At 42.8% G+C, this 25,722-nt stretch overlaps 1 protein-coding gene across 5 annotated transcripts in view; it reads right to left on the bottom strand.

Moving 5' to 3' along the window:
- IKBKG (inhibitor of nuclear factor kappa B kinase regulatory subunit gamma) overlaps positions 1–25,722 on the bottom strand; it is a 77,639-nt gene that overhangs the window by 41,766 nt on the left and 10,151 nt on the right. For 3 of the 5 annotated variants that reach the window (XM_029608430.1, XM_029608420.1, XM_029608417.1), the window contains exons 2-5: positions 21,736–21,928; positions 10,169–10,380; positions 9,938–10,015; positions 9,121–9,234 (exon numbers count right to left, since the gene is read on the bottom strand). In XM_029608430.1, coding sequence (XP_029464290.1) covers positions 9,121–9,234; positions 9,938–10,015; positions 10,169–10,380; positions 21,736–21,919 — 588 coding nt within the window. In that variant the 5' untranslated portion in view covers positions 21,920–21,928. The remainder of the gene's footprint in view (positions 1–9,120; positions 9,235–9,937; positions 10,016–10,168; positions 10,381–21,735; positions 21,929–25,722) is intronic. The other 2 variants (XM_029608438.1, XM_029608447.1) reach the window with 2 other exon arrangements.

Genomic DNA, 25,722 nt, shown 5'->3' with positions numbered 1-25,722 from the left:
CCAATAATGTTATCTATGGAGAGAATAGAAGTGGTGAGAGCTAAAAGTTACCATTAAAAAACACAACCCCCCCACCCCCCCAAAAAAAAAACAACAACAAACAAACAAAACAAAACACCCCAACAGGAAGAGGATGAGCAAAATTATCATGAAAAATGAGTGGTTATTAGAGCAGAAGCCCAAACAGTGAATACTGCCCAATAGATAAAAGAGAAATCTGTTTTTGTCTGAATTTCCTTTCCTCAAATCATGTTAAACTAATCCAGACTCCTGGATTGTTTCCTTCTACCAGCAGATGGAAGCAGTGGCCACAGTTTTTCCTGTAACTTCATCACAGATACTAACAGTGTTGCAGCCCAGGAAAAGCTGGTATTCTTATGACAAAGCAATAAATAAGAAGAATATTTATAAATTATTTATTTTAACCAAGCTATTTTTTTATTTCATTTAATTTTATGTGATTTTATTTGTATGAATTATTTTATTTTAGGATCATTTAATGTTTTATTATATTGTAAACAGACATGACGTTAACACGAATGTTTGGTATATAAAAGTGCCTAAATAAATATTATGCAAAACTAATGAAAAATTCTCTAACGATCTCTCTGCAATTCTCAAGAATAGAGTATAAAACATCATCGCAAACACTCAAATGACAGTTGACCTCAAGATCCCTTAAAGGAGATCCAACCTTTCTGCAATCCATAAGGAACACTTTAAAATTAAGTTAGCAAGTAGCACATTTAAGACTAATCCGAGAAAATTCTTTTTCACTCAACGCACAAAGCTCTGGAATTTGTTGCCAGAGGATGTGGTTGGTGCAGTTAGTGTACCTGGGTTCAAAAAAGGTTTGGATAAGTTCTTGGAGGAGAAGTCCATTAACGGCTATTAATCAAATTTACTTGGGGAATGGCCACTGCTATTGGTTGCATCAGTGGCATGGGATCTTCTTAGTGTTTGGGTAATTGCCAGGTTCTTGTGGCCTGGTTTGGCCTCTGTTAGAAACAGGATGCTGGGCTTGATGGACCCTTGGTCTGACCCAGCATGGCAATTTCTTATGTTCTTAAGAGCAAGCTCAAACTTCCCAGATGGTTCCTGGACTTGTCAGCAGGATTCAAAGAAAGGAAATTATCAGGTATGAGCAACTGTCTCCTTCCTTATCATCCTGCTACACCAGTCCAGACTTGTGGGAAGTACCCAAGCCCAAATAAACTGGGAAGGAAGAAGTTAGGGCCATCATAAAGAAAATTAGCCCCAAAAGTTGCATAATCTTTATACGAGTATCGGCAGTAGTGTTTCATAAAGGTATGCCCTGAAGACCATGTTGCCACCTTATAAATATCTTCTGGCACAAGTACTGAAGATTCTGCCTAAGAAGCACCAGCTCTAGTTGAATGAGTACTAATATCTTTTGTAACCTGATGACCTTTCAATATTTATTTAAAAGGTTTTTATATACCGATAACTGTTTGCACATCGTATCTGTTTACATGGAACAGTGTAGTTAAATAATGAGTAACAGTTACATGGAACAATTGGTTGCATAATATGGTACATAACTATAAACATAGTAATAACTATAAACAGTGTTAATTAAATGTGAATGGTATCATGGTTTCAAGTGAAGAAACTAGCAATATGAAAGGTGATGTAATTATCTCCTAACTCCATCCAGCCTAAGTCACCTGCCTAGATTAAGTTTCCCTGAGGAACAAAAAGTCTGAAGTGAGGATGCACTTGTATCATACCTCAAGGGAAATAAGGCAGTTAGTTAGAAAGCAACCAAAGCTCCTTGAACTCCACTTCTTCAAAACAGGAGATTGCTGCTATCTGGACTTTGTGAGAATTTTAACAAATTAACCAAACCCTTTTGAAGGATCATCAAAATGGTCAAAATACTGAACTCAAAAAATCACTCACAAAAACTGAGGTCTTCACAAGCACGTACACCATATAAATATCAATCACCAAACAGCACTCAATGTACCTTTCTTCTTTGAAACAGCACTGAGAAATCTATTTATGGACCATCATAGCACCTGTGCCATGGTCAAATATTAGCCCTTTTGTAGCACTATTAATCATACACAATCATAGGTCCATACTATTTTTCTGTTTAAGTCCATGGCACAGGTGTTATGATGGTCCACAAATAGATTTTCAATTAAATATTCCCAGTGCTGTTTCAAAGAAAAAAGGTTCATTCAGTGCTGTTTGATGATTAAAATATCAGAACACCAGGGTGAAACAGACCACTCTTTGCAGCACAATTCAAATATACATCAAACCCTGGCATAACCCTGTAAAAGAATACTTACAGGCCTTTGATGAGGTAGAAATTGCAGAGAAAGAAAGTCTCTTCCTGCATTAATCACATCCTCACAAAGGACCAAGCAATAAAATAAAAAATGGAGCTGAATCCTCCCTGAAAACTGAACTCAGAGGATCTATATTCTTGATAAGATCAGATAGCAAATCTGACCTGTAGTCTCACAAAGTCACAAACCAAAAAGTCTTCTTGTACAAACTAGACCCACTAGGATTAATATCTAGCTTACTTAAAGCTCTCCCTAATAGAAGCTAGGGAAGAAGTACATACAAATATTTAATATTTATTTGATTTATATTACGCTTTTTCAGGCACTTGAAAGTGGATTACATTCAGGAACAGTAGATATTTCCCCGTCCTCAGAGGACTTGCAATCTAAGGACCTCATTTTCTAAGGCTTTTCTCCCATTCAGCGTCTAGTAAACGAGGCCCTATGTTTTGTACCTGAAGAAATGGAGGGTGAAGTGACTTGTCCAAGGTCACAAGGAGAAGCTGCAGGAATGAACTCTGGCTGCCCTAGTTCACAGCCTGCTGCTCTAACCACTAGGCTACGCTTGCGCTTCCATACAATGGATAATTCTCCAGCCACAGTTGAAATAGAGCATCTATTCCTTGCATTGGCTGAAGAGCCAGATGGCCTTAGCAGTCTAGTACAGTCATTAAATTCAAATAAGGTAGTTCGCATTGATGCACAGTCTTCGGAAAAACCTTTCGGCTAAGTTCCCACTCCTCAGGAACCACAGTGTTTCAGCAGAGAAAACACAGGCCTGGACATGCTGCAGCTCGGCAATATAAATTGAAGAAGCCTAAAGATTTTGCTTTGCCCAATGAAATATATAAACTGTCTCCTTGGCACTCCTGACTTTGGGTGTCTCCTTAATGGTTTATGTATACAACAGCTGTAGCACTGTCAGACTATTAGGACTGCCATTCCTTACACTAAGGATAGGAAGTGAAGCAACTAACACAGCAGCTCTGTTTTCCAAACTATTGATGAACTACAAGGCTTCCTCTTGTATCACCTGGTCCTGACAGAGTGCTCCCCATCATGGAAAACCCAGGGTGGAGACTCCAGATTCACCCTGTTAGCAAATTAATTGGTGATGACCACCACACAAGGCTGAGTCTTATGGACCATGGAAGAAACAGCAAACCTTTTAGTCCTGATAATATAGGGACGAACTAGAGAGGAGACCGCACAGGACACATGTGTATTGTAGCTCATGGAACCTGATCCATGACGGCTGCCATGGAACCCAGAAGCTGCAGATAATCCCAAGCCTCAGGAACCCTCTGAGCAAATAATTCTTCTCTTGGTATTCTAGAGCTGGAGAATGAATAAGAGCAAGCTCGTTCTAACTGATCACATGGTCCAAACCTACTGAAACCTCGTTTAGTCTATAGGATAGTGAAAAGCCCTCCTAATGAGATAAGGATGGACTATAAACCCTTCCCCTTCATAAAGGAGAGTTCTTAGAACCATGGCAACCAAAAAGAAGCAGTCAGCACTAAGTGTTTTTCCAAGAAGCAAAAATGGAGAAATCTTTGGTGACATTCAATAAGAATATGGAAACACACTCCCAAAAGAACTAGAAATGAAAGAACACTCACCCTTTCTCACAGCCACTAACATGGACCCAAATTCTTTTTCACCCTCTCTCTCTTTTGGCCAAGAGCCAGCTCTTCACATCATACAGGATTCACTGCTTGCAAATAATGTAGTATGTCAAGGGTCTACTAAACCACCTATTTCTTGACAGCATATTGGTGCCAAGATTCAAATCTGTGAGTTCTAGGGAGTAACCATCCTGTAACTCATCATCTAGAATCCACTAGTCCAAAGTTATTTGAAACCACGCCAGGAAAAAATAGCCGAAGACAGCCACATACAGACACTTCTAAGGAGGAATGATCCATCAATCCTCACTAGGCAATCCAGCTGGTCCCAGAGGAACCAGACAATACACTTTTGGGCTTCCTAGCCCCTCAAAAGGACTGATTCAAACCTTTAAATCTGACCACAGAATCATCTGCCTGGCCTATCTTCTTACAGTCTCTAAACTGATCCCAGCCTCTAATCTCCTGGAATAAAGGAAAATTAGTTCTTACCTGCTAATTTTCGTTCCTGTAATACCACAGATCAGTCCAGACCAGTGGGTTATGCACTCCTACCAGCAGATGGAGTCAGAGAGCAAAGCTTCGAGGCACTGGTATCCCAAGTGTGCCACCTGCAGCTCAGTATTTTTTTTAAATTTTTTATTTATGCATTTATGAACAAAATAGGCAGCAATTACAGCTTGTGATAAATTGGGTGATCAATACATACAGTAACAAATATAATATTGGTTAGTTTAAATTCAATTTAGGCAATTCCTCAATAGTAGAAAAATAAACAGAAGAAAACAGAATACTAGCCAATATCTCCTAAATAAAGTAATATGCCCTTTATAAAGCAATAGGGAGATCCAAAATTCTAAACAGAGCATACATAGCAAACTTCAAGCATTTAGAAGGGAAAGACGTTCTGTCTCCAAATCCTGTGAGCAGGTAAGATGATTTTTTAGGTAAACGTGCATCAAGAAATTGACGTAGTTCGGATGGATCAAGAAATACGAATCTTTCATTACTAAATTTAACTACACATTTGCTTGGAAAATAAACTTATTTGAGCTCCAAGATTTTTCACCTGCTGGGTCATTTGAAGAAAAGTTTTCCTTCTCAATTGTGTAGCTCTGGATATGTCCGGGAATACCCAGATTTTTTGTCCTAAATAGGACTTATCACTGTTCCGAAGGGTGAGCTTTAGAATTTTATCTCTATCTACTGCATAGGAGAACCTAATACATAGAGTCCCATGGTATTCAACCTGATCCTCCATTGTTGTTTCCAAAAATTCTGTAAGGTTACTCATATTCTATGAGTCTTTATTTTTATCTAGCTGATCATTATTCCTTTTCTTTCCGGGTATCACAAAGAAAATTTTTAATATTAATGGGAAATCCTCCGATGGTATTTGAAGATTTTCGCTCATGATTTTTTTAAATTGTTCAAAAGGGGAAATAAACTTGATCTTTGGGAAATTCAAAAAACGAAGGTTGTTTTATCTTCCCTCATTTTCCATGTTCTCAATCTTTCTAGCATGCATCTGTTCACCTTGAATTAAATCAATTTGAACCTTTTGTATCTGAGAGACCCGACTTTCCAAGTCCTGTATTTTCTCTGAATGTGCAGATATCACTGGGTCAATTTGTATAATACGATTTTGAGTTTGAGACAATGTTGTATTCATATTTAGAATTGAAGTTTTTAGCTCCATTAATACTAACCAAACATTTTCCATGGTTATTTTAGTTACTTGATCCTCCCCCAAGCTAATCAAATCGGTCTCTATACCTTGTAGACGGCGTTCCTGCCTCTCAGAGGCCACCGCCGCATCAGGCTGCCTTTCTGGTGTAGAGGTCAGTGGCTCCGACCAGTTCCCTTCTCCGCTGACTTTTCTCCTTTGCTCCAGCGGGTTACTGACTTTTGGTCCCATCGGTGAGAAAATCAGGGACGAAGGAATGAGACAAAAAACCTCCAGCTTCTCTGGTCTGTCAGCTTCCTCCAATATCAGGGACTGTGAGATCAGAGGCGGCTCTGGCGTCACTGGAGGCCAGGGGCTTAACGAGATGTGTAGGTCCGATGGCGTCTGTATTGGCTCCACCCCGATGCCACACGCGGACACTTCTCCCGGGGTTCTAACACTTCGTTGTGAAAAAGAAGCCCTCTATCATCGACTGAGTGAGTAAGGGGGATCAGGTTAGTCGGGGTCTCTGGCCTGACTTTCCTCTTCGTGTGAGGCATTTTTCAAGGTAATAAAATACAAACGAGGAGCTCCCTAATCCCACGTCTTTCTAGTTAGACGCCATCTTGGATCTCCCGAGCAGCTCATCAGTATTTATCGATACCCAAGCAAAGTATAATTGACAAAAAACCATCTAATTCCCGAAACAAGGGCGAACAGGAAAAAACTCCCTCAAGGGTCCGAAACAAATGATCCCAATACCCAAAAATCAGGTTTGAACCACAGTTCATAACAAAAACCAAAATATTATAGAATCATTCTGACAGATTCCCTATGAACAGCAGCTAACCATTAGGTAAATCAGTCTTTCAGTAGTAGCACCTAGGCAGGATCCTAGACTGATCTGTGGTATTACAGGAACGAAAATTAGCAGGTAAGAACCAATTTTCCTTTCCTGTACATACCCAGATCAGTCTAGACCCAGTGGGATGTACCAAACCCGAAAGACCAGCTCACAAGACACTCTCCCCAAAAAGCGCTTGGTCCAGATCCCTGGCATCCAAACGATAATGCCTTGTGAAGGTAAGCAAGGAAGACCAGACTGCGGCTCTACAAATGTCCTCAGGCGACAACAACTGACACTCCGCCCAAGAAGCCGCTTGTGCTCTTTGAATCAGCCAATCGTCGAGATAAGGATGGACCATTATCCCTTCCTTCCGGAGGGTTGCCGCCACCACAACTATCACCTTGGTAAAGATGGGCGGGGCCGTCGCCAGTCTGAACAGCAGCACCCAGAACTGAAAATGCTGACCCAGGATCTTGAATCTGGACTGGTGTGTGTAGGAGGATAAGGAAAGAAGAGAGAAATCCTTCATTACATATAAAATGGAGAAGCATACAACAAAAGGGGGAATAAAAGGGAGAAATGAAGAAGAGGACTGGCAAAAGGCAGAAATCTTCAACAAGTTCTTTTGTTCATTATTTAGAAGGTGATGAATCTAACATGAAACATTAACAAAAAAAGAAATTATTACAAGAAAAATTACAGAGGAAGTACTTTAAGTACTTACATAAATGAGAGTGGATACAGCCCAGGAGACTAAATGAGCTCCAGAATATGCTGATCACACCTCTGTTCAGCTTACACTTAAAAATTGAAGATGTTCCGAGGGATTTTCAAGTAAAGTAAGAGAGACTAAGCTGCAGTCAAGGAAGAACTTCACCAATATGACATACTCCAGATATTCCCCAAACTAGTTTGAAAAGGATTTAAGTAGTAGCATATTAAAATATGAAGCTTCTGCTACCAGCACAGTACAAGGCAGGGAATCCCAGAAACTCTGGGATGATAAACCTTGTGTGTGTTATTCTTCAGGACAGTGGACATCATTAGGTCTTCTTTGAATGATCCTATCCCAAAATGGGATCGATAGTTTATAATGCCATGATAGAGTCTCCCTTTGTGCCTCTCTCTACAAGGCATATTTCTTACCTTTGTGTCTTTAATCTTTACAGTTTTGGTAGTCATTTTGACAGCCAGGAGACTGAGCAAAATACAGACACTATCCTACTGGAAGTCTTACTTTTTATTTTGGTTTACTGAAGTCCCCAAGCTGGATGTAACGAATGGTGCTGATTGTTCAAGAAGTGTAACAGAGACAGACACTAGCCTGCGGGAGCCTAACTTCTTATTTTATAGGGAGAAGATAATTCTCAGGACCCCTTCCCCATTTTGTTCGGCAAGTGGCATCACCATTATACATAAATCAGAAGATAGTTCTTCCCTTACGCTCTCTGGCCCCTCTTCTGACATAGAAGCAAAATTTCATACTCTAGATGTTAAGAGAGATCTGGCTAAAAAGTAAGCCATTTTGAAAATCAGATAAAACATTTCTGGGAACAGAAACCAAGGGTACCCAGCTTCCAAGCTGGCTAGGTGGCTACGGGAAGCAATCAGAGTGTCCTACTCAGCAGCAGGTCTAGCCCCTCCTGACTCAAAGACCCATTCTATAGCTACTTTCCTCAGATGAAAAAGAATCATCTTCCATTGTGGATATCAGTAAGGTGGTGACATGACTTTGCTTGCCCACATTCACAAGGCATTGTTGTTTAGATGTTCAGGCCTCTTCTAATGCAGCCTTTGGCAGGAGGGTCCCTCCCCAATAATGCTTCCTGAGTTAGGGCAGCTTCCATGGCCTATTCTCAGTGGAACATCCCAAAAAAGGAAAAAACTTTTCCTACCTAATAAGATTTCTCAGAATAACCCAGAAAACCTGCACTGGACATGGTGGAAAGCTGAGGCTTGTAAACAAAAATGTTCATTCTACCTTGTTTTCAAATGTGTTCACCTTGTGTCGCAGAGACAAATATAGTTATGTTTTCCATGTTGTATCATAACTGAGGCAGAGAACATAAACATACCCCTCATACAGCAAGGAGACCTCTGCCTGAGTTTTGGTCTGTGTCCACCTAAAGGAGGAGAGGACAACCCAGGGGCTGGGCTATTCTGCTAAACAAGAAACCTCATTAGCAAGTAGGAAAATGTTCTTATTGTCATTAAAATTCAAAATCCTATTACTTGCATTCCATTATTCATAGCAGGTGAGGCCAGAAGAAATATGGACACCTAAGAACCCAGTGTCTATCCCAAATTGGACAGTGCCTCCTGCTGGAAGACCAAATTCTCTCTCCACGATACTATATCTCCCACACTGTCTGTCTATGCTCCTGAACCCTTCTTTGTAGGAAATCGCACTGAAGTAGATAACAACAGAGGCATATCTGAACAGGGAAATGGGAGTTCTTTACATGACTGCTGCCTACACAAAGTCCAACACATCAGACCTTCATTTCTGGGAATGAGTCCGCAACACATCAATCCCTGTGCACTTTACTGAAGGCATCCTCCTGCCTGGAATCAGAGAGCCGAGGTAAGGACCACTCCAGAGCAGAAAGTTTAGCATTGAATTCAGTAGGGAGACCCAGCTATTGCTTTCACTCTCACCTTTGCCCCCTGGGCTGTGGAATCCAAGCTTGCCACCTGCAGCCTCATGCTCTCAAACATGCTCTGAGTGATTGTGTTATAGGAGGAGAGCGAGCTCCCAGGGCTGGAGTCATCCTGCACACAGGTATAATTAATCAAATCAGTGAGCAATACAGTCCTAGGAGGGACCTCTTCTCTAATCAGCCACATGCAGAATAGTTAGTACAGTAAAAATATTCCATGCTAAAATCAGCTCATTAGCAGTACACAGCCTCAGGATTAGTGGCTGGAAACACCAAAGCAAACACTGGCTAGCTTTGTAAATCGTGTGAAACACCTAATATGGAATTATACACAAACTAGCAGATTCCAACTTGGGTTGAGTTTTTATTTCTGCGAGACTGAACACTGGCATAAGGATGAGAGGATGTTATTGTGCATTCCTTCAGGCTGTTACTGCATGAATCCCTCCACCCTCTGCTACCAAATAATAACTAGTGTTAACTTAATATTCAGTTTCTCATATAACAATTAGCTGTATTTAAACCACATAAACTCTGTCATCCTTGCTCATAGTTACCTAACGTCCCTCCTTATAATGATTCGCACTTATAAAGAGTCCCATGTAAAGAGTTCTATGTAAAGAGCTTTAAGCTAAGTCAAGCTCATGTTTTGTTGCATTTATAAATAGTTCATATTACTCGCATATATCAAGAGTTCCCTGTAAAGCATTTATAAGCTAAGTTCATGTTTAATGTAAACAGATGTGATACTCACAGTGTACGTCGGTATATAAAAACTTTTAAATAAATAAATACAATAAATAAAATATCTTTACCACAATGGGCTCAGCCACCCGTCTGGTTACAATATCTGCATTCTCAGCTACTGCCACCTCACTTTTTACAGCAGTCAACTGGAGGAAAGAGAAGAAACTTGCATGTTGAAAAGGAATATATCTTATATGCTGGCATCCAGTAGTTGGACTCCAACCTTTAGAGGACTTCTCTTTTACAGAGTTTGCCCTCCTTTCAGGAGACAGCAAGTTTAGAAATATTCTTCATTTTACCTCTTGTCCTTTCTTAAGCTGCTCCATTTCTGCTGCAGATTCTTCCAGCTGTCTTTTCAGCTCGGCCTTTTCACAGTTCAGTTTCTCCACCACTTGACGTGCTTCTGTAAATTTGCGCATGAGAAATTCCTTCTCCTCCCTGTGGTTGGCTTGAAAGTGCATGAACTCCTTGTAGCGTTCCCGCAGCATTTGGTTGCTCTGGCGTAGCGCCTCTGCCAACAGCATAAAAACATAAGAGATACCATACTGGAACAGACCAAAATCCATCAAGCCCAGTATCCTGCGTCCAACAATAGCTACTCTAGGCCACAAGTATCAAAGAGATCCCAAAAAGCAGTTATTTACCCTTTCAAATAAGACTAAAACAAGGGGATATGCCATGAAGCTAACAACCAGCAGATCCAAAACAGAGATCCCAAAAAGTAGATCTATTTCTTGTTACTCTTCCCTAGGGATAGCAATGACTTTCTTTAGTCTACATGGCTCATAGTGTTGTATGGACTTTTCCAAACCCCACTATGCTAGTCACCTTCCCCATGTCTTCAACAACAGGTTCCACAATTTGATCGTATTGAGCAAAAAAGTGCTTTCTACAATTTGTTTTGGATCTGCTGGTTGTTAGCTTCATGGCATATCCCCTTGTTTTAGTCTTATTTGAAAGGGTAAATAACTAGCCTTTATTTGCTCCTTCCACCCCACTCGGCCATTTCTAACCTGCGCACCTCTTATCATAGAGGAGCTGCAGCATTCCCTTTATTATTTTTGTAACCCTCCTCAGTACCTTTTCCAGTTCCACTCTGGGATGGAGCAACCAGGACCACACATAGTACTCAAGGTGCGCTCGCACCATGGATCGATACAGAGGCAATATGGTAACTTCCGCTTTATCCTCCAATCTTTTTCAAGTTACTCCCATCATTCTATTTGCATTTTTGACTCCCGCCACACACCGAGCTGAGGATTTCAACATATTGTCCACAAGAACTTCTAGGTCCTTTTCTTGGGCAGTGACTCCTAATACAGAACTCAGTATCATGTGCCTGTAGTGGGGATTTTTTTTTTACTCTTTGTGCATCATGTTGCACTTTTTCACATTAAATTTCATCTGCCATTCACATGCCTAGTCTCTTCCTCTTACAAGATCCTTCTGAAGTTACTCACAATCCACTACTGTATTAACTTTCCATAATTCTGTGACGTAGGCAAATTTGAACATCTCAGTCATCACCTTTTTCAGATCATTTATGATCATTTATGAACCTTCAACAGCACAGGTCCCAGTAATCTCCATGGCACTCCATGAATGACTATTCTCCTTTTAGAAAACTGACCATTTAGTCTTACCCTCTGTTTCCAATCCTATCCCATGATTTTTTACATTTATTTTACAACATTTGTTCTCACAAAGTTTCAACAAGCTTTGACTGACACTGGCACACTGGGTGCACTGAGCATGCCCAGCCTGCAATTATCCCTGTGAGCCACAGGTGTCTCCCTCAGTCTTCTTTTTTCCGCTCTGCAGTCAGCATAGCGGTTGGAGCTCTGTGAGGATTTTTTAACTAATTACCTCATGGAAACACTTAACTTTTCACTTCAAAAAACACTTTTCCCTGCACAGGTCTCCCTCCGCGTACGTTTTTACGACGCTCGGTGAGTACTAATTCTTATTTTTTCGGTCGGTTCCTGTCACTATCTTAAGGCTGTTAACTGACTGAAGCCTTCCCTTCCCCCATTTTTCAGTTAACTTTAAACAGCTTGCGAGTATCTCTGTGACACTCTGCTTGCTTATGCTAGTGGGGTAGGGATTTTTTCCTTAACTTTAGGACCTCTGTAGCTTCAAGTCCTTCGTTCCCTGGTACCCTCACGCAGTCGATACCCTATCGCTACACCGGGACCCTCCTAAACCGCCCTGGGCTTTTATATGTCATCAGCGCCCCTCCCCCCACGGTGCCCTGATGCCTTTATCCATGTTTTTTGCTTTTCAGTGCTACCAGGCTTTTTTCCTCCTACGCACTGTTTTTTTCCCTTGGGCTTCCTCGGTGCCGTCCCTACCCAGATGCATGCCATTGACGCACACGCTGTTAGTCACTGCCATGCATACTCGGGTCGCCGCCACCGTTGCCCGAGACACTTTTTAACGATCCCAGGGTCACTTCATCGATGCCACCCCCTTTTTGGGGATTCCATCGATGCCCCATCCTCCCCACCGATGTCCGGCCCTTTTCCGTCGGTGGGCATCTGTGCCACATCGATTTCGTCGGTGGGCATCGATGCCGGATGGTCCCCATCAGTGGACATCAGTGCCGGATGGTCCCCATCGATGGACATCGGTGCCGGATGGCTTGTCCATCGATGGACATCGGTGCCGGATGATTTGTCCGTCTATGGCATCGGTGCCGGATGGCTTGTCCGTCGGTGGCATCGGTGCCAGGTCCTTTTGCATCGATGGACACCGATGCCCAGGTGTTTCATCCATGGGCATCTATGTTAGAATGCATCCATCGAGGGCAGTCGATGCCAGGCTGCTCCCATCGGTGAAATTCGATGCCCAGGTGGGTCCCATCGGTGGGTATCCATGCCGGCTCGATTCCGTGGATGGGCGTTGATGCCAATGCCAGCCTTATGGCTGGCATCGATGCCCATGCCGATTCCAGGACTGGCGTTGATGCCGGGATGGAATTCATCGACTGGGAGATCCATGCCATCGATTCCATACGTGTCCATATCGATGCCACCGACACACGTGTCTGGGGCACCGATGCCATGTACACTTGGAAATCTGAGTCTGTCCAAATCGATACCGTCAACGTCTGTGGCCCTATAGTTGATGCCCGTGGCCATGCCACAAACGGCATAAATGCCCGCCTCCATGCATCGATGCCCTCGACACCTCCGTTTTCCTTCGGTGTCCTTGACGCCCTATTGATTCGACTTCGACTCAGTCGATGCCGGTATCTTTTTCAATAACGGCAATGTTTTTCGATTATTCGATTCCACATCGTTTCAAAGATACCTATGCCAGTGCTGTCAGTGCCCGTCACTGTCATCATTCTCCTGGCCAGTCATCGATGATTTTTCATACCCATTTTGATGATATCCTCGAAGCCCCTTAGGTTGCCTTCAATATCGTCAATACCGACATAGCACCGCCACATAATACCCTCGCCTCCTCACATTGCTCCACGCTTTGGGTTCTTTTTTAAGCCCCGTATTAGCTTAAGACACTCCATTGTGTCAGGAGCAGAGCAGGCGTGCTGACAGTTCGTCATCGATCGCCTTCCAGGACGACGAGGGCTTCCATCTCGGCGCTGGGGAAAGACCGGGCCGAGCACCGTGGCACCCATCATCGCCGACATCGTGATCGTCCGCCGCTGACGCCATCCAGCACATCGGTGCCATCCTTCTCCAGGCTGGACAACGCTCGGGCAGAGCGACATCACCACTGCCATCAGCACTGTTCCTACAGTTTTGGCAGTCCTTGGTGATCCAGAACTTCCGGATCCAGGTCCGACGGCTTCTGCATTGGCGTCACGACACATCGAGCCGCTGTGACGAGGGAAGGGAACATGAGTTCCGTTAGGGCTCCTCTGTTCCTGGCGTGCCCCACCGTCAAGTGGTGTGGGACTATGGCCATCTGTTACACTTAGCAGTCTAAACGCCACTCACGCCTGGCCTGTCTCCTCTGTACCTGTGCCACCATACCGGGTTTCAGAGCGAGATGGACGTTTACGTCCCCGGCCTTACCCTCGAGGACTCCGGAGACCGTCGGAGTCAACAATCTTCACCGGCTCGTCTTGCGGCGATCCACGTCGGATGGTAAGTACCCGCTTCGGCGGCATTCCCATAGAGTTGTGTTCTCCCATTCGGACCGTGGTTCGAAAAGTTCTGGGTCATGTGCCTTTTAGAACTGTATTAGTGTCACATATCGCTATGTTAGCTATGTTAGCCACAATATCAGGAGAACCCCTCTATCTTCTTGGGATTGCAGCAGGGCTTCTTCTCTTGTCAGTAACAAGTCCCTGTGCCGACCAATGCTCTGACTCTTGGTTCCCTCCCAACCAAGGTCCAGCTGCATTGGCTGATCTGCTAAACATGAGATTCAGCAACCATTGCCCCATGTACAAGTCCACCTTGAGGCCTGGCCACAGGTCTCAGTGTCTCCTTGTACAGCATACAGAAATGCGGGTACCACTTACCGCTCACACACCTGCAGGAGCCTACATGATATCCTCCATTGGGACACCTCCTGGTCTCCCATCTGGTCAGATATCAGAGCGGCCACCCCACCTTGTACCAAAGTCCCGGTACACTCCCCCAGGCGCTACGAAGTGCAGAGGGGAGAAGGGAGGGGGGTTGGGGAGTTTTAATTGCACTATTCTTTCTTTTAACAGAAAATAGTTACTCTCCGCACATCCTGGACCTAAGAAAATCCAACTTTCTTTAGACGTCACAGGTACAATGGTATCTTTGGTTACCATCACTCCATACTGCAGTAAGTACATTATTTTAATGTTTCTATGTGCTTTATGGTGAGTCAACATTACAACCCCAAGCTCTGCCGCTGGCACCAGCTTCGGTAAGTGAACTGTCTCTTGCATCACTGTTGGTGAATGCTGTTTTCTCTGCGGAGTGTAACATCATTCACTTTCCTTGCATAGACTACTGCTAACCACTTTCAGTACATGCAAGGAGCTCTCACTTTTTTCAGGACTCACTAAACATTTACTAACTGGGATTACTGTCACTGCCATAAATCCCTTCTGTAACACTTCTGGACACCACAGTCTTAAGACCCTCTTGTCCAGCATGCGCACAGACATTCTGATACATTGTTATATGTCCCTGCGCATATTTTCCATAACCTCAGCCTTTCAACTTTTCATGGTTGGGCTATGGGGTTTCTTCCCACTATGCATTTTTCTCATAATTCAAAACTGCTATGGGTTATATTCAGTGACATTCTATACTCAATGGACCTAAGTGGTTTCATTGCTTTCGTCCCTGATTCTTATCCCAGTTCGAACTAGGACCTAGTCTCCTTCGACTCATGCTCACAATTCCTTAGGGTTATAAAGTTTCTCCTGAAAGCTTTCAACCCATTATGCATCTATTGCACTCCAGCATAGTTTCTCATAAACTTCCTGGACGTTGCACCCATGAGTTATGCCCTTATGCCTTCCAATACTGCTTTTGCAACAATTCTTTGTGCAAACAGACAGACAGCATAGGGACAATGTGCTTTCCAACTCATAAGCACGCATTACCTCTTAGCTGCTCTGCTAGACAGCTGCGCAGCTCTACCCTTGGCCCTTGTTCACTTCATGCGACCTTGGGCCACATATCTAAGAGATTTAATGAACGCTCTATCAGACCTTCTCCACGTAGGTTCTATCCTCTCGAATGGTCTCAATTACATGTGTACAGGGCAAATCTTTTAACGCTGAGTTTAACTAAACTTTCCTCGGCGTCTGCATCATTCCATACGATGCACAGGTTCTGCTCCCTGCACATGTTTCCTATGCGTTCCCTTAGATGCCTTTTCTTCCATCAAAGGCCTCTTCAATATATCTCTTCTGCTGCCTCTCGTAGCCAGCATTCTTCTAATGTTGAACTGGGATGGGGTTCAGTATTCTTTTCCCCACTCCCTGACTGAGATCAGTATGCTTCCCATACTTCTCAATCCATCATATCAGTAACCTTTTATTCCCTCACCAGTCAGTCCCAAATCATAGACTTACTGATGTTCTTAGGTTCTGGTAGCGTCACATAACCTTCTAAACATAAATCTTGCCGTTTAATATGGCAGGCTTTACCTCCTGACGCTAAAAAAAAAAAAAAAAAAAGAGGTATTACCCCTTTTACTTTTCCACCATTTTTTCTTACTCCCTCGGATTCTGTTCTCCAGACATCCTCCACATAGATACACCTTTCTCTTAGGAGGTGTATCGTTTTGGGAGTTGGGTTCCCGTTTTCGGTAATCCTCTCTGAGTCGGCTTACCATGGATTATCCACTGATCAAGCCGCCTCTATTTCTCTAATCACGGAATGAACATGTATATTCTCCTTATAAGTCTCATACATTCTACGTTTGAGCCTTTCCATTCCTCTCTTCCACAGTTTGGCAAGGGAACTTCTTTCCCTCTTAATGTCATTCCTGCCAGCAGGGTCCGTGAGTTATGCACTCTTTCCATACTCACCTGACTCCGTTCCTCTGCCACTGAGTAGTTCTACGCATTCAACTTTCTATCCTTTTCAGGTAGATGTTGTATCTCCTTTCCTCAGGAAATACTCTATTAATTTTTCCTAACCTCTCTCTCTCGCCCTAGGGAGAGAGTGGGTTTTCCACATTCCTGGACAGTAATGCTGCGCTTACATTCTATCTACATTGCACTGCATTCCATGTGAATTCCACTTGACTCTTTCCTTCATGCAAGGGTCCAGCTGCTACTTCCAGTGGCCACACAGACCTAATCCTTCTGATTAAGTGGTCTATATTTCCTTTCCTACCAACAAGCAGACATTTCACTACAACACTGTGGGTATCCACATACTGTTGTGTCCGTCTTAGCCTTAACAGCTTCCCTTTGGTTACTGCTGCTTGTACTTTTTTATCAGGTTGCAGCCTGGAGTCCTCTCCATACCTTCGCAGCCTATTATTGCTTACATTTGACTAGCCGGCATGCTCCATGTTTGGCCAGTCCGCCTACTCTTACTTTTTTCAATTCACTACCCAACATCCTTCCACGAACCCATTATGGTGTTGCGGATGCCCTCCGTTCCCATTTCCACCTCAGTCGTTACGCCTTTGCGCATCTGCGGTGTATCTGGTGCATTCCCGGGCATCCTCAGCTCGGTACTCACCCATTTGTGAGGACTACCATCCTGCTTGTCCTGTGAGAAAGCAAATGTTGCTTACCTGATGTAACAGGTGTTCTCACAGGACAGCAGGATGTTAGTCCTCACGAAACCCGCCCGCCACCCCGCGGAGTTGGGTCTGTATACTTTTATTTTAGTTTCGCTTGCGCTTTTTAGCTATAAGACGAGACTGAGGGAGACACCTGTGGCTCACAGGGATAATTGCAGGCTGGGCATGCTCAGTGCACCCAGTGTGCCAGTGTCAGTCAAAGCTTGTTGAAACTTTGACAGAAAAGTTTTCCGTACAGGGCTCCATCCTCGATGTCACCCATTTGTGAGGACTAACATCCTGCTGTCCTGTGAGAACACCTGTTACATCAGGTAAGCAACATTTGCTTTACCTGCCCTTCCTACGTTCAGGGCGGGGCACAGAGAACATACACATTACTTAAAATACATAAAACAGATATAACAAATTAAAATACAAAGGGGGTAATAAAATAAGACAAGACAGTATATCACTGACAGAGTCATAAATTTTAATTTTAATTTCGGGCCAAATGCACTGCATCAACCAGCTTATCTTTATGAACATGTTTATTTACAACATCAAAAAAATCTAATAGATGTGTAAGGCAAGACTTCCCTTTGCTATAACCATGTCAGCTTTTCACCATTAAGCCATGTCTATCTAAATGGCCAGTAATTTTGTTTGTAAGAATAGTGTCTACCATTTTGCCAGACATAGATGTCAGGCCCACCAGTCTATAGTTTCCTGGATCTCCCCAGAGCCCTTTTTAAAAATCAGGATTACTTTGGCCACCCTCCAATCTCCGGGTGTTGGGGCTGTTTAAAATGATAGGTTACAGACCACTAGCAACAAGTTTGCAATTTCATATTCGAGTTCTTGCAGGATGGATACCACCCGGCCTTGGTGCTTTGCTAAGCTTTAGTTTGTCCATTTGATCTATTACATCCTCCTTTATCCCAGAGACTTGTTTAGTTGCTCAGAAATCACCAAAGTACATTTCCAGTGTGCGTATGGTCCTAACATCCTGCTCCATAAAGAGCGAGGCAAGGAATTCATTCAGTTTTTCTGCTATTATCTTGTGCTCCCTAAGCACCTTTTTTACCCCTTAGTCATTTAGCAACTCAACTGACTCCTTCAGAGGCTTTTTGCTTCAAATGTACTTGAATAAGATTTTATTAGCTTTTGCCTGTGGCAAGCCTCTTCTCAAATTCTCCCTTGGCCTGTCTTACTAACCTTTTATATTTAAACTTCCCAGTACTTGCTTTTGCCTATTTTTTTTTTTTTTAATTTTGGGTTTGCATACCAATTTACAATGTATTAAAATGTATAACTTGCCCTACACAAAGGCCTAGGCAACTTACAAAACAACATTAATAAAAACAAATATATAATGAAAAACAAAGACATAAGAAAGGTAGCTTACTGGACAATCCTGTAATAGTGAGAAAGCTTTAGATACCAAACCTAGCCCCATTCAGTCTTAAGCCTTTTTAAACAGGAAGATTTTTAATAGACCTCTGAATGTCATTTTTTGAGTGATGCTCTTTTGGCTTAAACTGTCTCTTTCAACTCACCATTAAACCATGCTGGCAGTCGTTTGGTCTTCCATCAACATTTTTTTAATACATGTAATATAATTTTATCTGAGCTTCCAAAAATGAGAACTACAAATCTGTGCATGCAGTGGAGTAAAACCAAGACTTGACCTTATGACATGGAGCCAGTTGGCAATCCTAGTCTGTTGTCTATTCAACAGAGACAAAATAAGAGAGAATACAGTGTGCTGCAGCAATTAAAAAAAGTAAACCGAATGTTAGGAATTATTAAGAAGGGAATGGTGAATTAATCTAGAAAATGTCATAATGCCTCTGTATCGCTCCAAGGTGAGACCGCACCTTGAATACTGTGTACAATTCTGGTCGCAGCATCTCAAAAAAGATATAATTGCGATGGAGAAGGTACAGAGAAGGGCGACCAAAATGATAAAGGGAATGGAGCAGCTCTCCTATGTGGAAAGGTTAAAGAGGTTAGGGCTGTTCATCTTGGAGAAGAGATGGCTGAGGGGGGATATGATAGAGGTCTATAAAATCATGAGAGGGCTAGTACGCATAAATGTTAATCGGTTATTTACTCTTTATGATAACATGACTAGGGGGCACTCTGACATTAGAAAGTAGCACGTTTAAAACAAATCGTAGAAAATTCTTTCACTCAACATGCAATTAAACTCTGGAATTTGTTGCCAGAGGATGTAGTTAGTGTAGCTGGGTTTGGATAGGTTCCTGGAGAAGTCCATTACCTGCTATTAATCAAGTTGACTTAGGGAATGGCCTCTGCTATTACTGGCATCAGTAGCATGGGATCTTCTTAGTGTTTGAGTACTTGCCAGGTTCTTATGGCCTGGATTGGCCACTGTTGGAAACAGGATGCTGGGCTTGAAAGACCCTTCGTCTGACCCAGTATGGCATGTTCTTATTGAACTGAGAGGAGACTGAGAAGATGGAGGGTGCAAGAGATGATTGAGTAAGCAGCACTGTGCGTGAGCAAGAAACAGCAAACTGGCAGTGAGAAGTAAAAAAAAAGAAAAGGGTTGTTTACACACTGTGAGAAGCAAGGCTGGCTTTGGGGATGTGTAACCTGTGCTGTCACACAGGGAACCAAACACTTAGGGGGGGGGGGGGGGGGTGCTAGTGGCCCTTTCCGATCTGACTTTTGGCCCAAAGTAGATCCACAGTCCCTCTTCCGATAGGGCCCATTGGGCAAAAAAGAGTTTCATCCAAGTGCCACCCCTTTCTCCCGCAGCCCACTGGGTTCAAGTGCAGTGAGTGTTGCTCCCGCCAATAAGAAAGTAAGTTAGCAGTACCCAGGGCCTGGTATTTCTAAATGCCACTTCCTGCCATCGGCACCTCACTGCCCTGCACGGGGCACTATTTGAATTATGTGGGATACACATGCTGGTGGCAGCAAGCAGTGTTTAGAAGTGCTTGCCTCCACTGCTGCTCTCACGTCAGTGGAACTGGGCTAGGGAAGGAATGGAGGGTAAGTGCAAAGATGGGAGGAAGAGGTGGGTGGTTGGAAGTTAAGAGTGAGGAAGGGTGGACAGAAGATAAAAGTGAGGCTGGGTTTTTTTGTACTGGGGGGAAGGGGCCAGGGGTCAATTTCACTTTTCACACATTTGGCCAGTTAGCGTAGAGCTGGCCCTGTCAGCAAGATTTGTTATAGTAGGTCTGAACCTCCTTTTCTCAATCTCTTTGCTCCTGAGAGAGAGTATGTATGAAATTATAAAACGATATAGACATTATAGATAGCTTAGAGACGTGATGGAAAGGGGATAACCAATGGGTACTGCGATGCCAGGGTATAAATGATATCATGAAAGGGCAGTTCAAATTGGTGAAGGAGGCAATATATGTAAAAGATGGCATACAATGAAGTAGGATTCAAATCCTGCAGGAAACTGTGGATTCCTTATGGATAGACATTCCCTGTGTGATGGGTAAGAGTACGGCAGTGGGTTTATATTAGTGTTCACCTTGCAAAGATGAAGAAACAGTTTGTAAAATGCTAGAAAAAATTAGAAGGGCAAGTTTGGCAGCACAATAAAAACGGGAAATGTCATTTACCTCTATTGACTGGGTCAGAGTTTGTTTTGGATGCCATAAATTACTTTTTCATGGAGCAGCCAGTCCTAGAACTGACAAAAGGGGGAGCTGTTTTAGATCTAGCCCTCAGTGGGATGCAGGAACTGATGCAAGAAGTTTCTGTAGTGGGGCTGCTTTAGCTATAGCAGTCAATTTAACATAATCACTGGCGTGAAGGACATGTAGTAAAACCACTGCACTTTAAAATGGAGACTATGATAGAATGAGGAAATTAGGAAGAAAAAAAAACTAAGGTGTGATTGGAAAGGCTAAAAGTTTGCATGAGGTGCGAGCTTTGTTTACCGAATTCCTAACATTCGGTTTACTTTTTTTTTTAATTGCTGCAGCATACTGTATTCTCTCTTATTTTGTCTCTGTTGAATAGACAACAGACTAGGATTGCCAACTGGCTCCATGTCATAATGTCAAGTCTTGGTTTTACTCCACTGCATGCACAGATTTGTAGTTCTCATTTTCTTAAATAAGTAAATGGGAAAATCAATGACAAATCCATGTATGCAGTAAATCATGCCCTGGGTCAGCCTACTCCTTATTACATGGGGAAAGGTGGCAACCCTATAGCAGATTATAGTCTGTACACCACACTGATGTCCATATTCAGAGACACTGAGTCAGAAAAAGGAAAATTATCAGGTTAAATGCTGACTTGGGAATATAATTATCCAGCTGAAATTTAGCTGGATAATGCACAGGCATTCTTGGGTGTTTCTGGGAAGAGTTAAGTTAGCTGGATAAGTTATCTAGCTAACTGTGAAATTCAGAATTAGCTAGATAACATATCAGTCTAACTTTGGTCGTGTCAGAGTAGTCCTAAACTTAGCCGAATTATGACTATCTTTAAGATAACTTGCTCTATTCAATAGTGCGGCTGCACCACTGAAATATCCCTTCAAAATGAACCACATAATCTTATCCGCTAACTTTGCAATCCAGCCAGTGACCAAATATTACCCCCTCCCCCCTATTACTAACTTCTTTTCTTACAGAGAGTTCAGGGGTTTAGTGGAGCCTTAACCTACCTCTCAGATCTTGGTTCTCCACCATAAGGCGCTGAATAACTTCATGATTCGCCATCTCCGATGGGAGCTGCAACATGGCTGATTTCCCCAGAGATGATGCACCACCGATGATATCGAAGTCACTTCCTGGACTCCCACTAGGCTGCACCATTTCACAAGTCTGGCTCTTCTGATTCACATTCATTCAGGCCAGCTAAAAAGTGGGATCAAAGCACCATGAGTCCAGTGTAGACCTAGCAATCACCAACACCTTCAATACAACTTTATAAATAAGAATTTCCCAGGTGACATTTTTTTTTAGAATAAAAAAAACACTTCATATGGTTTCAGGTGAATCGTGTGACAAATATAAAACTTCTTTTTCCGATAAAGCAGGCTGAATTAGCCATTACATGTGGGTGATGTCATCCAGCAGCACCAAAACGGACTCATCTCTCCTAGCTAGTAAAGCTTTGAACTCTACTGAGCAGGTGAAAGAGTTCCTGTGCAGGTGTTGCCTCCTATGTCATTTTTTGGCCTAGAACAGCATGGAGGTGTACTCAGTCTCTCTGTTTTTCAAAATCCTTTAAAATTTGTGTTTTTTTCATTATTTTCTTTACTTTTAGTTGCCTTGCTGCACTGTGGCACCAACACCACCTTTGCCTGCTCAAAATGATCAGCAAGAAGAAACCCGCAGGGAGCAGGTTGAAGAATTGCATATGTGGTAAGAGGAATGAAGAAGCTCCTCAAAGTCTTCTCCATTGGCCTAATCAAAGCCAGGGGCTCAACTGATACAATCACCCTGCATCGAACCAGAGTCGGCACTGAAGAAGCATAAGTCAGCATTGGCACCATTGATGCATGCACTCAATATGACCTATGCGCTCAACGCGCATGACTCATTCTGATGTATCTTGATGCATCAACCCACCATTCTAAAGGCCCAATGATGCACAGCGCAAAATGAGCATGGTTGCCCGTTTGAAGCCAATCACTTTGTTACAACTAATGCATGCATCGACAAAAACATCCTTGCTTTAATAGACCCTCGTATTTAGAAAAAAGGTCATAAACATACATAGAAATGATGGCAGAAAAGTTCCACTGGTCCATCCAGTCTGCCCAGCAAGTTTATGGTAGTCTCTGCTAGAGATGTACCTTCTAACCCACTTCAGGATACACCTAACCATGCATCACCCTGGAACCCCTGTTACATTTACAGTTCATGGAAAAGGTGAGGACAAAGGTTAAAGTCAAAGACCCCCGCTTACAAGTCTTCGGGCCCCTCCAGATATTGGACGTCCCATTAGATCCACAGCTTTCCCAGTTCACAACATTCTAGGATGAAAAGATAGGAAGCACCTCTATCTCTGGCGTTCCTACAGCTAAGAAGCTGGATCTCAAATACAGAGTCCAAAGATTTCTGGGATTTGGAGTGATACCACATCAGTCAATCGTCAGGGAGTCTGAACTGAAAAAAGGTTGCCAGATAATTTTGGCAATAAAGTCTTTCAAAACTTCATGCCTACTGTCCATATCTCTATGCACCAGTTCTATATGGTGCAATATCCTCATGACTGTATTCCAAATCGGAAGGCTTTTCTACAACCTATGGAAGAAGTCTTATTACCCACAACTGCTTTTTTTTTTTTTAACAACTTTATATAAACAATTTTTTTGTATACAATAGAGACAAAACAATACTACATACTCCTCATATACATCGAAAAAGAAAAATAAACACCACCATAACTGAGAGGTTATATAAAAGAGGAACAACATTACCATCAATCTATGGTAATCCACCATACCAAAAATAGAAGTATATCAAATTCAGGTATGTTCATAAAAAGTGTAATAAAGACCCCAGATTTTATATTTAAAGGTTTCATATTTACTATTATATCTTAATTTCTCAATGTCAGCAATATTCCACACCTGAGCCTGCCAGGAATCAAGTCCAAATTAGATTTCCAAAAAAATGGCAACAATAAATTGAGTTGCCTAAAGGAACTGACCCACTAATTTCCTATGTTTTACTGGAATTGTGGATCCATCCCATCATCCTAAGAGTCCCAACTTAGGTGCAATGTGTATCGTAAAACTAAGGATGTCCACAATTTCCTATGTGACCTAATACCAAAAGTGTCACACATCCTGGCATCCCCACCATATATGCATGTAAGTACCAATTTCACCACAGCCTCTCCAACAAGTGCTATTGGCACCCAAGAATAGAAAATAGGAGTGCGGTAAGTTCTGTACAATAATTTGACCAGATATAGAGTGAGCAGAAAACCAGATGCTTTTCCAGGCTTTAGCATCCAAAGTTATTAATCACTTATGTAGCAAAGTGGCACCCAAATCCATGTTCTAAGTATGTATAATGGTTTGAGGGATGGAATTACCAAATTTATCAAGAAAAAAGGAAAATTGGTTCTTACCTAATTTTTGTTCCTGAAGTACCACAGATCAGTCCAAACAAGTGGATTTTGCATCCCTGCCAGCAGATGGAGGCAAAGAACAAAAAAAATCTGAGGAATTGCTACATATCCGAGAATGCCACCTGCAGTCCCTCAGTATTGACCTGCACCCAAGCCAAACTAAATTTAAAACCAAATTTCCCCCTCTTTATCAGGGTGAACATCAAAACCAGGTTTGGAGCCCCCTGAACTGGAGCACCACACCAACACCAAGGAAACCAACCAAACCCGGGCATCCTATAGGCTCTGAATATACACATACTGAAATCTGATCCAGTTTTATCAATGCAATCAGAATGGTTTTCGCAGATAAGGGGCTGGGTCTCTGGACCCCTTCAGCCTTAAAAATCTCCTTCATGAATGAAAATTAGCAGGTAACAACCAATTTTCCTTTCCTGTTCATACCCCAGATTAGTCCAGACACGTGGAATGTACCAAGACACCTCTACACTAGGTGAGCATTCAAAAGACTTGTTCTCTACACACTCTTGCCAAACAAACATCTGCTCACCTGGCACTCGAACATCCAACCAGTAATGACAAAAGAAAATCTGTAGTACAACCACGTTGCTGCCCTACAGATCTCCTGAGACAACACCAGCTGATACTCAGCCCAGGAGGCTGCCTGCACCCCAGTAGAGTGCACTTGCAACCCCAATGGAATCTTCAGACCCTTGCATAGATAGGCTGACAAGATAGCTTCTTTCAACCAACAAGCAATTTATCCTTAGAAGCTTTACTTCCCTTCTTTGCTCCCCCGAACAAGACAAACAGATGATCCAACCATCGAAAGCTACTGGTGACCTTCAGATACCACAACAGAATCTGGCAAACATCCAACAAATGAGGTCCCTCACCCCTGGAGTTTCCAATGGCATTCGCAGTGCAGTGCTGACTTTCTGGAGGTCCAGAATGGGTTGAAATATGCCCTCCATTTTGGGAGCGACGAAATAAATCAAGTATCTTCCCCAGTGTCTTTCCAGCAGTGGAACCGGTAGTCGCTTCCAGCCTTTGCAGATGATGCAGTATATCCCAAACCACCTCCTGTTTGGTTCTGGAGACAGATGGGAAGCCATGAAGACCTCTCTGATCGGACGAGAAAATTCTAAGGTATAGCCTTCTCTTATCACCTCTAGAACCCACTGGTCCAATATGATCTTGATCCACTCTTCATAGAACAGGGATAAACTCCCTCCTACAGCTTCCACTGAAGAGTGAACCAACCAGACTTCATTGCGAGGTCGTTCTTCCTCCGGTCCCCGACCGGAACCATCCCTGAAAGTCCTGAGGGACCCCTGAAAGGACTGTCTTCCCGAGGTCTACTTCTGCCCAATTCTAACATCCCTGCACTGGCTTCCAATTAAATACCGAATCGAATACAAAATATTAACCATTGTACACAGATACATGAGAAACGAACCAACTGGTTAAGCGAAGAGATTAAACCTCACGAACCACACAGAAACCTGTGCTCTGCCAACAAAGGTCTCCTATCAATTCCTCCCCGTCGATCAACACAACTTAC

Source organism: Rhinatrema bivittatum, chromosome 1 (assembly GCF_901001135.1).
Source record: "Rhinatrema bivittatum chromosome 1, aRhiBiv1.1, whole genome shotgun sequence".
In the NCBI taxonomy this organism is placed as follows: Eukaryota; Metazoa; Chordata; class Amphibia; order Gymnophiona; family Rhinatrematidae; genus Rhinatrema; species Rhinatrema bivittatum.
Note: the sequence above shows the minus strand (reverse complement) of the source record. Positions and strands in the feature narration are given on the sequence as shown.